Source organism: Pezoporus wallicus, unplaced genomic scaffold, assembly GCF_028554395.1.
Source record: "Pezoporus wallicus isolate ANWC-B61680 ecotype Strahan unplaced genomic scaffold, APGP_CSIRO_Pwel_v1 contig_2384, whole genome shotgun sequence".
Classification (NCBI taxonomy): domain Eukaryota; kingdom Metazoa; phylum Chordata; class Aves; order Psittaciformes; family Psittacidae; genus Pezoporus; species Pezoporus wallicus.
Genome location: NW_026640488.1, coordinates 9809780 through 9823078, shown reverse-complemented (window position 1 = coordinate 9823078; position 13299 = coordinate 9809780). Strand labels below are relative to the sequence as shown.

At 38.3% G+C, this 13299-nt stretch overlaps 1 protein-coding gene across 5 annotated transcripts in view; it reads right to left on the bottom strand.

Annotated features, from left to right (window-relative positions):
• The window catches only part of WDR17 (WD repeat domain 17), a 57111-nt gene that overhangs the window by 26136 nt on the left and 17676 nt on the right, over positions 1 to 13299 (bottom strand). For all 5 annotated transcript variants that reach the window (XM_057419209.1, XM_057419210.1, XM_057419207.1 and 2 more), the window contains exons 3-8: positions 13066 to 13249; positions 7170 to 7400; positions 4067 to 4318; positions 3127 to 3249; positions 2598 to 2785; positions 1801 to 1969 (exon numbers count right to left, since the gene is read on the bottom strand). In XM_057419209.1, coding sequence (XP_057275192.1) covers positions 1801 to 1969; positions 2598 to 2785; positions 3127 to 3249; positions 4067 to 4318; positions 7170 to 7400; positions 13066 to 13249 — 1147 coding nt within the window. The remainder of the gene's footprint in view (positions 1 to 1800; positions 1970 to 2597; positions 2786 to 3126; positions 3250 to 4066; positions 4319 to 7169; positions 7401 to 13065; positions 13250 to 13299) is intronic.

The following is a 13299-nucleotide window of genomic DNA, read 5'->3' as shown; positions in this document are numbered from 1 at the left end:
ATACCCAGCATGACCCAAGCAGCAATAAGCCCCTCCCACCCAACTCCCTCCAGAATATATGCTGGCATGGCACACTGTGATATGGAATACCCCTTTGGCTAGTTTGGGTCAGGTGTCCTGTCTCTGCTTCCTCCTGGCTTCTTGTGCCCCTCCTCACTGGCAGAGCATGAGAGACTGAAAAGCCCTCGACCAGGGTAAGTTCTACCAAGCAACAATTAAAACTTTGGTATGCTATCAGCACTGTTCTCAAACTAAATCCAAGACAGCACTGTACCAGCTACAAGGAAGAAAATTAACTATCATAGCCAAATCCAGACCACAGTATTTTTTTTCTTAATCTTGCACCACTACAGCACCTAATCCCATTAAGAATGTACTCGAATCTAACCACACTGAACAGGGCAGAAAATTTGAATATATGACTCCATAGTGAGAAAATGAGAACTAAATTCATGCTTAATCCAAAAGTCACTGAATACTTCTCATCACAGTGACCCTCTATCCCAATATAGCTCTATTTTTCTTAAATAGATTTAAGGCACGTTTATGTAGAAGTTTTGATTGTTACTTTATACCACACCTCAGAGGTGGAAAAGGCAAACTCTGCAGAAGTCTAGGAAGGTACATAAGTAAGATGGAAAGAGGTTCATGTAGGAGAATGATAGGGGGTAAAAAAAAAAAGTGAGTAAACTCTGTTCAAAGGTCTTTGAGGCCAAATACAAAGAGTGGCATGCATTGGATTATATATTAGGAATAAAGCACTCTCTAGGAGTAAGGGATGTAAAAGAAGCAAGAAAAGTTCTGTCTGGGATGGTCAGGAACCATTGGAGAGGATGGTAAGGAACTCAAGTTGAAGCACATGCTTACAATTAATGTAAACTTACTTTAAAAAGGTAACAAAGAACCAGAACGCAAGACTTGAAAAGCACCCCTCCAGTGAACAAACTATTCTCTCATTGTGAGATACTACTACAAACAATTTAAATTTCAAAACAAAACAACACAAAAGAAAACACCATATTTCATATCGCCGTAACTGCCATATAGCAAGACAAATTATCTGTGAAGAGGAATGAAGTGCAAGAGACTCTAAACTGAAGGAGGTGCAAATTCATTTCACATATGCAGACTACATTAAGTTTTTTATCATGGTATTTTTTTCTTCTCAGCTATTACTTACTAAAGTTTAAAAGCATAGGAGAGAAAGGCAGTGAGCTGAATTAGACTTTTTAAAAAATGCATCTAAGAAAGCCTACCTAACATCAGCTATTGTAATATTAATAACTATCAGTCCCAGGTTCACCTAAGTGGGTTGCTGAACAGTTTTAAGAAGAAAATTTCCCACTGACTTTAATGACTTCTCTAAGAAAATGTAGATACTTTGGAGAAAAGGTAATCAACCTTTTCTAATAAAGTAAAAGCAGAGCTCTTCAGTGATTAGAATCCTAGATACAAAAAGGAAGATAAAGAACTAAATGCATACCTTCCACTTTTTCAGCACAAAATAGAATCTGGATTCCTTCCCACACAAAGAAAGCCTCTTCCACATTTGCATAATGTAATGCTAGAAAGGTTCTAGAGATTTTCTCCCCTCCATTCTGACTCAGTATGAAATACTGAGATCATTCTTCATAAAGGCAAGCCTCAACAAAGTTTGAAGCACTGAATTATACAGGTTTCACAGATAATGATTCAGTTATGCTTAAACCTTAGAAGATACAGCTAATACTTTTATAACAGAAATTCTGCTATTCAAGGGTAATTCATAGAACATTTACACTTAAAGCAAAATATTCTTACCTGGAGCCCAAGAAATGGAATAAATAACCCCCTCATTACCAGGAGATGTGTAAACTGCTGTTAAAGTATTTATGTCCCAAACTTTTATTGTGCCGTCAAATGAAGCTGTAGCAAGAAGATCAGGGTTATCAGGTTTGAATTTGCAATCAAAGATGGTCTCAACATGTCCCTTAAATGAAACAAATATTTAATCCATTTTTATTACATTTGATTTTTTTTCAGAAGTCCAACTCTAGACCAAACTTTAAGATAAATCATATTATAACCTGTCAAGGCAACTATCAGTTCCAGAAAACCTGTATGTTATGGCTCACTAGTCAAAATTAAAAGTCATAAAATATCTTGTTCTATAACACTCTCCTCTTTCATAGATCACTATTAAAGACAGAAAAATTCTGCACTGAAACAACAGGATATGCAATGCCAGGGACTTATTGGCATCTTCCACCAGAACGGAGTTGCTAAGAGATAGAATTAAAAAGTTTAGCTAAAAAAACCCTAAACTATTTAATTTTTTTTAAACAAAATTAATTTTGCCCTTTAGGGAAAGGTATCCAACTAAAAAGTAAAGCTTCGTGTGTTGATCATGTTCTACAAGTTTTCTATATTTCTAATTACAGTCTATGTTCTATTCCAGTTTAAACTTCAATCCATTAGAAATGTCACATTTCAATTACTTGTTTTCCAAGACATGTATTGGTCGAATTTAACTTGACTTCATTCTCCATTTTTTTTCTGTTAGAAGAGAGTGTATAAGACAAATAAACTCCCATTCCAAAGACAGAGATGAAACATACCAAATCTCTAAGGAAATCCCACTTTCTGGCTCCAATGTCATAAAGTCCTACTCCACCATCCATGAAGCAACAGACAGCGTGACCAGGAGGAAGAGAATATGCTTGGTTTTGGGTTAAAGTTGGAGGAGGAATAGCCTCACTTGTTGAGGATGTATAGTGATTTTTAGTAGAATGCTGTAATGAACATGCTTTGCAAAATAAAGCAAAAGATAGAAACAGATAAGATTATTATCATATTTTTCCATTTAATAATAGTAACAATTATAAAGAGTACAATGCCTTTTATTCCAATGAGATTAAGAACAAAAGAATTCCAGTACAAAGCCTGGCCTACTGAAGAAGGACCTTATAAAGTGCTTGATACTTTACACATTTGTCTAGCTGACTGGCACCAGGGGACACTTTATTTAATTAAAAACTGCAGGGCCAACACAAGCCTACAGAGATTAACTCAGATATAACAAGATTCACAAACAAATGTTCTTAACTTGCAGCCACTGCAATAGATTACAACCAAAGTTATACTCACACTTTTTCTTTGGAGGAGAACTTAGCACATGCAAACCATGGAAGCCAGTTTTCTTCAATTTAAAATTTTCTATAGGTGTTGCATGTGACACATTCCAAACACGTAACACACCAACCTGAGAATCTGAGATTTGGGAAAAAAAACCCAAAGCCATAAACCACCACATAAACCCTTTTTTTTTTTTTTTTTAATTTATTATCCTCTTTTTACTGTACACAGAGGTGTGTGGTTAAAGGACTGATTTAAGCAAAACTACAACAACGAATAGAACTTAGAATCCCAAGATGATTTTTATAAGCAGATACTGTCACCTCCATTTTAATATCACAATTAACAACAATAATCATTAACATTATTTAAGCTTCAGCAGATAAACTCTACGGGACCTCTCTCATTAGAATATATTCTGACAGTTTCACTATCTTTATTCATTAGTTCAACCTGATCACTGATGTCTACAGTAGAAAAGAGGCAATAGATTAAAAAAACCAAAACAAAACAAACAACAAAACCCTCTTCTGAAAAGGGGGAAAGAAAAGAAGAGGATCAAGACGTGATATCTGCTAGTACAATGCATTTTTATTCCTGTTCCCAAAGTAACACTCATATTTGTTGCTAAAGTGGGCATGAGCAAAATGTTATTTAGTAAAAAAAATAGCATTATTTAGTATAAAAAAAAGTTTAAAGAAGTCAGTTGTTTCTGTACTCAACAAACAAAGTAAATAAGAACTACTCAGTGCAATTTTCTGTTCTTTTCTGCAGTTTTATAGTTGGGGTTTTTTTGTACAATGCAGGGAGGTTGGAACTAAATGATCTTAAGGTCCTTTCCAACCCTAACCATTCTGTGATTCCATGCTTTTATTTGTAGAAATGTTAAGAAACAGAAAGACTCAGGCAGATACCTATTACTTTTGTATATATCAGGAAATAAAAAGCTTACCTCCAGTTATAAACATTCCAGGTGCACTAGAAACCCAGGCTAAACATTGAACAGATGCTGCTGCACTGGGAAAATTAAAAGTTGTGATACAGGACAGAGATTCAGAATCAACTAGTCGAATACCATTATGTAAATTAGCAACAAGAAGGTAGTCAGTTGACAAAGGGTCCCACTCCAGTGCTGTAATTGGATCTTCTTCATCTGTTCCTTCAAGAGACTCTGGTCTTAAGACATGTTTCTGATTTTTAGAACCTTTAAGGGCACAAGAAAACAGATTATTTCAACATGAAATCAAGTATATTCTTTACAATAGTTACATGGTTTGCAAACACCATTTTTATCTCTCCCTGAACTTTTTAGTAGCCTACTCTACTGTATGCACCCGTGAAACTAATGAAGCTGTTTTGCAATATTTGACTTACAGTAGTACTGGCTCCATCAGAAAATAGAAACAGCTACAATATAATTTTTACCTAAAATAACATAATTTTATACTAAAAAAAAATGTATGTTAAATCATACACATTGCCCTGCCCTAATGATTTCCATGAGTAAAGGCCTGCAGCACAGCCTAAAATACAAGACTTTTGAGTAGAAGTAAATCCGCATACCTCAGTAAATGCAGACAAAATAAATGCAGCATGAACTAGAAAAAAGAATGTGGCAGTCAAAAAAGTGTTTATGAACTACTGCGTTTAGATTTTTTCTTCCTCAAAACTATGTGTGCAATTATGAAGTGCTCAGATTCTGAAGCCAGAACATGCCATTAAATATCTCAATTGACACCTGCCTGAAAGACTATTTCACTTGATGATCCATGTTATCAAGAACTACAATTTTTCACATCATGTTTATTTCCCTTGTTCTGTTTTTTTTTTATTTTTTTGAGAGCTGAGTCTTAGTTTTATAAGAAAATGTACAGTCTAAATGAGTAATTAACAACACAGATCTGCAGTTCTGAAGTTGTGATCTTGTATTAAAAAAACCCAAACCAACAAAATTTTGTACCCATTTTCTATAAACAAGGAACTGACATCTTCAATTATTCAATTTTTAATCTACTTTTCAATTTTAATAATGAAGAATACAATTAATTTGCCATATTATGATAAATCCCAAGACATACCTATATTTCTCAATGACTGATGTAGAACAAAGCCTCTTCTGACACGTACTAAAAAAAAAAACCTGAAAAGATTTTGTTCCTAGGGAACATTTCTAACACTAAAATAACTTTCATTATGATTTTCTAGGGAAAAAAAACCCTCCATATATGTTTGTATATAAGAAAACTGCAGAAGTGCAGTTGTCTGTTTTGAAGTATCAGGAATAACAACAGGAATAACATCAGAAATATCATGACTACTTTAAATTTGCCAAAAATTTTGAGATTCTCACATTTTTAACCATGTCCCCGTGCTTACATTTCAGCTAAGATTTTTTTGCTGACTAAAAAAAAAAAAATATCAATATTCAAATGAAAACTAAGAACTGACAATAAAGCAGAATGGTAATTTTCACGTTAGTTTTACAAGAACCAAAAGTCAAAAAATCCTTGAGTGTTCAAACCCTGTCATGTTCAAACACTTCAGTCCCAAGAAAGCATAATCAGCTGGTGATAAGAGTATGGATATCTAGGAGCTATTCAGTTTTACCTGTTTGTCACAGAAGATTCCAGAAGTAAAGCTCATGGAAACCCTGTTACATTTTATTTTCCATTAAAAGAAGACATCAGCACTATGACTCATGCAACTGAGTCACAGTATGCTTATTTTAAGAACAAATGGAGGTAAACTAATCAACAGCATTTGGCTCTACATGACTGAGATGTATTTCTTTAAAAATAGGGTACTAATCTCAAATTCTTGCATATTTTTTATTCACACTAAATGTTCTGCTACATTAACGGACAGTCTGGAGTTAATAAAAAGAAAAGCCACGAGAAAAACCTTAGTAGATAACAATAATGAGAAAAAAAATAATTATGTAGCTTGCTAATTATGCAGCACTGACTCACACTTTTATAGTGAGACTAGAGTCAATCACACTGAACTTTGAAGCTATTAAGAGGAACTTGTGTATGCTCAGGCTCTCTCAAGACAGTGTTCTGTAGGATATCCTACAAAAGGAGTGAAACCTTTAAAAGTAAGGAATAAGTTGGTTTTTTTTTTTAATTTATTTCCCTTAGTGATAAACTAGGTTTTGGTCCGGTAACAAGTCATTTTACGTATTCTGACATGAGGTAGGTGAGGGCTGAGCTTGAGTCTCAAAGCAAAAAATTAGCCTTATTGAAAAGCATTGATTCTTTGCCTTCCCCCCCTCCTTTTTTTTTTTTTTAAATAGAGGGCCTATACTCATACTCTTAATACCACTTTCTTCTATGTATTGCTATTTTTTAAAAGCTACCAATTACAAAAGTCAGGTGAATTTTGGCTATAAATTGCAAACTAGAAACCTGTAGTTGATAAGACAGATAACATTCAGGTATAATTGAAAATGTAGCCTTATCCAAGTTAAAGTTGTCCATATTAAAGTTGTTTAAAAATAGTAACCATAGTAATTGTACTTATATTTAATTATAGTGACACAATCTATTTTTAAATAATACCTAATTTTGAAACATGTTTTAATGAATTTATCTGTCCATCAAAATTTTCACAATATGCTCTTAAACACATCTATGTTTTTAGCTAAACAAATTCTTTGTTTTTTTCTAATAGTGTAAAGAAAGCATATTAAATGAAAACTAAGATTGGTCTGTCTTCTTTCAAAGTAACAGCCTAAGCAAAAGATTCAAGTCAGTCCATTGAGAACAATCTTGCTGGGAAATATAGCTCAGTAGAAGATCATGGCTGTTATCATTCCCTAATAAAACAGTTTGTTGTACTTGTAAAAAACTGCATTGTTATCTTGGTCACAAAAGGAGAAAATGCTCTGTGCTCTTTATCTAAGAAAATATATTTTTGTGATATAGAAGGATACTATGAACCAAAACCAAGTTTTATGTACATACACAAATTACAAGGCCTAAATGAAAAAGTGCAGAATTACAGACATATACAGAGACAAGAGATACCAAAAATTTCACCATATCAGTTTTTACCTGGCTGAAAAATAGATAGGCTTCCATCAGTATGTCCAAATACTACTTTTCCTTTTTTCTTTGGATGCCATCTGAACAGGCTGATGTCGGACAAAAAACTATGTGCTTCTCTATGTACAGTTACCCCGCTGTCAGGTCCTGAGATAGTCCAAATGTACAATGGACCTCTGTGGGACACAAATGCAACTGTATCACCTGCATTCCAGCACCAGCTAAGTGACGCAGGAATTCCTGAAACATACAGGTAAACCTTATGAGAACCACAATATGAAATTCAGTGCATTACTTCTTGACCCAGTATCAGCAATTGTCTTGAAAAGCTACAGAAATGCTACATAAATACTACATAAAAATGATTAGACTGAAATTTAGACAACTGTGTGAACATCTTATGGTGCAAAAGTAATCTATACATATCCTTAGGAAATACAATTATTTCCCAAATTATTTTAATATTACTTTTATGGGCTGTATTTTACGATACCTGTATTATACATATTATACTGATACCTATACTATTAGTGCCAAATAAAAATTAAACATATGAAAAAGTATAAGCCTGATCCTGTAAACAATACTTTCATTCATACACAATTCCATTCACCATTATTTTACTGTAAGCTGTTTTCTACTAAGCTGGTAAAATATTGAAAACTTTATTTTTGCAAAACACAATGAAATTTAATTCAGAGATAAATACAATAGAGGCAAGTATTTGTGAAAAATTGGAAAGCTAACTTTGCAATCAAAGGGTTCTCTTGATAGCTTCCTTCTGGATCTATGACAGTTCTAATTCAGTTGCCTAACAACTGACTGTATGCATTTCAGTTTAAGGATTTCGACCTTAATGTCTCCAGCACTCATTACCCTCATAATTTAATAATGTGTGTCTGAGGGAATAAATGATGGTAAGACAAACTCCCCAAGCTGAAAATTCAAAACTGTTTGCATTTAGACACTTAAACGTGGCAAAACCTGATACAATATTCCTTTCAGAATAGATCAAATGACTGCGTTTTATTTTCCCACTTACTCATCTTGCAGGATATGCAAGACATACAAGAGTTTTCAGAGGTATACTAAGTATTCTGAAAAGTACAGAGAAGGGGATCCTGAAGTGTCTTAGATCCTGAGACCCTATTCTTGGGTTGCACCTATTTTCCAAGAATGCAAATGTAGGATTTAAGGACACCTGACAGAGATTGACTTTCAGAACACAAATACAGGTACTGGTTTTGACTAAAGGGAATAATCAAACTGAGCAGGGAAAGGGGACAGACACAGACTTTTAACCCCCTAGACCTCTCTTACAATCTTCAAATCAACAGCTACAGGTCCTGAGAGAAGATGTAGGTAGACAAGCATCAGTGTATTCAAACAAAAACTGTTTTTCAAATTCTCTGATAATTTACCTAGAATAATTTAACTTGAATCTGTTGAAGAATCATAGAATCAGTTAGGTTGAAAAAGACCTTTAAGATCAAGCCCAACCACTACCCTAGGACTGCCAAGACCGCCACTAAACTAAATCACTGACAGCCTCATCTACACATTTTTTTGAACACTAGCAGGGACATTGATGCCACCACTCCCCTGGGCAGCCTGTTCCAATACTTGCTTACCCTCTGTGTGAAGAAATTTTTCCTAATATCCAGTCTAAACCTCCCCTGGTGCAGCTTGAGGCTGTTACCTTTTGTCCTATCGCTTGTTACTTGGGAGAAGAAACCAACCCCCACCTCACTACAACCTCCTGTCAGGTAGTTGTAGAGAGCAGTAAGGTACCCACCCAAGCCTTCTCTTCTCCAGACTAAACAACCCCAGTTCTCTCAGGTGTTCCTCATAAGATTTGTGCTCCAGACCCTTCACCAGCTTTACTGCACTTCTCTGGACCTGCTTCAGCACCTCAATGTCTTTCTTGTAGTGAGGGGCCCAGAACTGAACATAGCATTCTAGGTGCAGCTTCACCAGTGCTGAGTACAAGGAGATGATCACTCCCGTGGACCTGCTGGCCATGCTGTTTCTGATACAGGCCAGGATGCCATTGGCCTTCTAGGCTGCCGGGGAACAAACTGGCTCATGTTCAGCCATTCACTTTGCCTTTTAGTAATGTTTCCCAGAGAATTCTGCCAACCAGTGTCCTAAACAGGCCAAAGTCAGTCTTCCTCAAGGCCAAGGTGGAGGTTTTGCTGACCTTTTTACTGACTTCTCCAAGGATTGAAAACTGAATTATTTCGTTATCACTTTGCCCAAGATGGCCTCCAGCCATCACATCACCAACCAGTCCTTCTCTGTTTGCAAACAGCAAATCTAGCCAGGCATCTCCCCTAGTTGGCTCACTAACCAGCTGTTAGGAATTTATCTTCCACACCTTCCAAGAACCTCCTGGATTGTTTCTTCTCTCCTGTGTTGTACTTCTAGCAGACATCTAGTAGGTTGAAGTCCCCAGGAGAACAAGGGCAAGAGATCATGAAACTTCTCCCAGTTGTTTGGAGAACACTTCATCTGTAGCTTCATCTGGTTGGGTGGTCTAGAATAGATTCCTAGCAGGATATCTGCTTGGTTAGCCTTCCCCCTAATCTTCACCCACAAACATTCAGCCTTCTCACTTGCAACATTGAGTTCAAGGCAGTTGATGCACTCCCTGACATACAACGCAACCCCATCACCTCTTTTCCTTGCCTGTCCCTTCTGAAGAGCCTGTACTGACCGACTGCAGCACTCCAATTATGTGAATCATTCCACCACATTTCTATGATAGCAATTATGTCATGGTTTCCCTGCTGAACAATGGCTTCCAACTCCTCCTGTTTGTTACCCATGCATTGGCATAAATACATTTGAGTTGCCCTGTGAATCTGGACTCCAACAGCAGCATGCTACCCCATGGCTCATTTCTAGCAAGCCTGGTGTTATCCCCTTCCCACTTTGAACCTAGTTTAAAGCCCTTTCTATACGCCCTGCTAGCTCCTGGGCTATAATCCTTTTCCCCCTTTGGGACAGGTGTAACCCATCTGCTGCCAGCAGGCCTGGTGCCATGTACACTGACCCATGGTCAAAAACCCCCAAAATTCTGATGCTGACACCAGTCGTGAAGCCAGGAATTAATTAATGAGATTTTTCTGATGGAATCATTGCCATTGATTGTGACTGGCAGGAGGCATGAGAACACTAGTTGGGCTCCTGAACCCTGAACCAATTGCCCCGAGGCCCTGAAGTCCTTCTTGATTTTCCTCAGGTTTCTTCAAGAGATTTCCTCATTGCCCACCTGGAAGACTAGTAAAAGATAGTAGTTGCAGGGCCGTATCAGATGAATGAGTTTTTTGGTCAAGTACCTTATCCTGTCCCCAGGGAGGCAGCAGACTTCCCTGTGAATCTGGTCAGGTCAGCATATGGGGCCCTCTATTTTCCTTAGAGTAGAGTCACCAATCACAACCATCCTTTTTTTTCATAGTAGAGCTGGTTGTAATACAAGGTGTTCTCTGACTCTTCTGTGGGAACTCTTCTGACCTGGATGGTCCCTTATCATCATCTTCCTCACTTTCCTGATCCTGAAGTACCAGAGCCTTGGATCTGTTATAAAGGGATACTTGGAAAGTGACATGAGCTGGGGGATAATATGCCATCTACTCCGAAGAGTAACCTGTTTCCAAACACCCCTGTCTCATAGGTCCCCTAAATCTGCCTGATGGCAAGACAGAGGATCCTGAAGTTTTTTTGTTTTGGGTGCCTGGCATGCTTCCATGAGGGATGTTAGAGTGCGGGTCCACCAGTCAATCTCCTCCTCAGATTTTCTTATGCTCCTTAGTTGTTCCACCTCTTCCCATTGCTCTGCCACCACGCACAGCAAATCATCAGCCTCTTGACATTTTACACAGCCATGATCTAATGTAACCAACAGGCTTTGTCACTCACTACAGACAGATGCCTGGACAGCTACGTGTTTATGAGGGACCTCTGTCTGGATCGTCATGCCCTTCCTAGCCAGCAGAGAGAAACTAGTTTTCTTTGCTTTCTGTTTAGAGGATGCCATCCTAGAGCACTTTCCGGATGACCACAGGCTGAGCTTACCTCTGAAACCTGCTGGACTACTGGACCGTTTCCATTCAGCCTATCTGCTCACCATAGGCTACATTTTATTTGCTTTCACTTCTGCAAAGTCATCATGAAAACACAAAAGATTTAAAACCTCTACAACTTTTTATACAGTGATGGATTAATTTTTTCAGCTCAAAGAGAAATCAACTGCAAATAAAAGACAGACTAGGGACAACATGGGCCCTCTCCAGAAGTTATCAGGAGAACTGGCTACCCTGGATTTGGAGAAGGCTGAGGTTCTTAATGACTTCTTTGCCTCTTCCCTGGCAAATGTTCTGACTACACCACCCAAGTCTTGGAAGGCAGACGCAGGGACTGTGAGAATGAAGACCTTGGGCCCACTGTAGGAGAGGATCTGGTTTGAGACCATCTCAAGAACCTGAATGTGCTCAGGGCCATGGGACCTGATGAAATCCATCCACAGGTCCTGAAGGAGCTGGCGAATGAAGTTGCTAAGCCACTGTCCACCATATTTGAAAAATCACGGCAGTCAGGTGAAGCTCCCGATGACTGGAAAAAGGGAAATATAACCCCCATTTTCAAGAAGGGGAAAAAGGATGACCTGGAGAATTACAGACCAGTCAGTCTCACCTCTGTGCCTGGCAAAATCTTGGAGCATGCTAAGGCACATGAAAATCAATAAGGTGCTTGGTGACAGCCAGCATGGCTTCACTAAGGGGAAATCCTGCCTGACCAATTTGGTGGCCTTCTATGATGGGGCTACGGAACTGATGGACAGGGGTAGCACAGCTGATGTCATCTACCTGGACTTGTGTAAAGCGTTCAAAACTGTCCCACACAACATCCTTGTCTCTAAGTTGGAGAGACATCAATTTGGTGGACGGACCACTCGGTGGATAAAGAACTGGCTGGATGGCCACACACAAAGAGTTGTGGTCAATGGCTCAATGTCTGGTGGGAGACCAGTAACGAGTGGTGTCCCTCAGGGAATCAGTGCTGGGACCAATCTTGTTCAACATCTTTGTCACTGACATGGACAGTGGGATTGAGTATTGTGCACAGTTCTGGTGTCCACGTCATAAGGAGGACATGGAACTGGTGGAACATGCCCAGAGGAGGGCCACGAGGATGATCAGGAGACTGGAGCACCGCCCATATGAAGATAAGCTGAGAAAGTTGGGGCTCTTCAGCCTGGAGAAGGGAAGGCTGCATGGACACCTCATAGCAGCCTTCCAGTATCTTAAGGGGGCCTACAGGGATGCTGGGGATGGACTATTCATTAGGGACTGTAGTGATAGGACAAGGGGTAATGGGTTAAAGCTTAAACAGGGGAAGTTTAGATTGGATATAAGAATCAAATTCTTTACTGTAAGGGTGGTGAGGCACTGGAATGGGTTGCCCAGGGAAGTTGTGAATGCTCCATCCCTGGTGGCGTTCAAGGTCAGGTTGGACAGAGCCTTGGGTGGCATGGTTTAGTGTGAGGTGTCTCTGGCCATGGCAGGGGGATTCGAATTAGATGATCTTAAGGTCCTTTCTAACCCCAACTATTCTATCATTCTATTCTATGATTCTGTGTTTCTATGGCAATTGAAAAGCAAATTCTTTAGTCTTTTAGAAAAAAGAGTAACTTCTTTCTTTACCAGTCACTAGATGTTTCAGAGCACTTTACTCAAACTCACTATCCTCTAAGATGAAGTGCAACAGATCTGACAAGAATATTGTGTTATGCAAGTGTTAAACCTCTCTACCAACTGCTTAGAGTTTACTCTGTATCAAGTATTTCTGATACCTGTGAATGAAAATGCTGTACAGAACAAATAGTTCTCCATATCTGATATACCTTTTGTATCGTCGAGCTTGGCCACAACTTTCTGTTCAGTCACATTCCAAATAATCACTAAACTATCTGCACTGGCACTTGCAAACATGTCAGGATTGTGCGGACTCCAAGATATGGCTGTGATTGTCTTCTTATGCTCAGACATAATTGCCCGGAGCTTGAATTCATTGTATCGGTGATCCAGCTAAACAAAAAAAAGTAAAATTCACTTTAGAATGACAGACTTTGTAAACT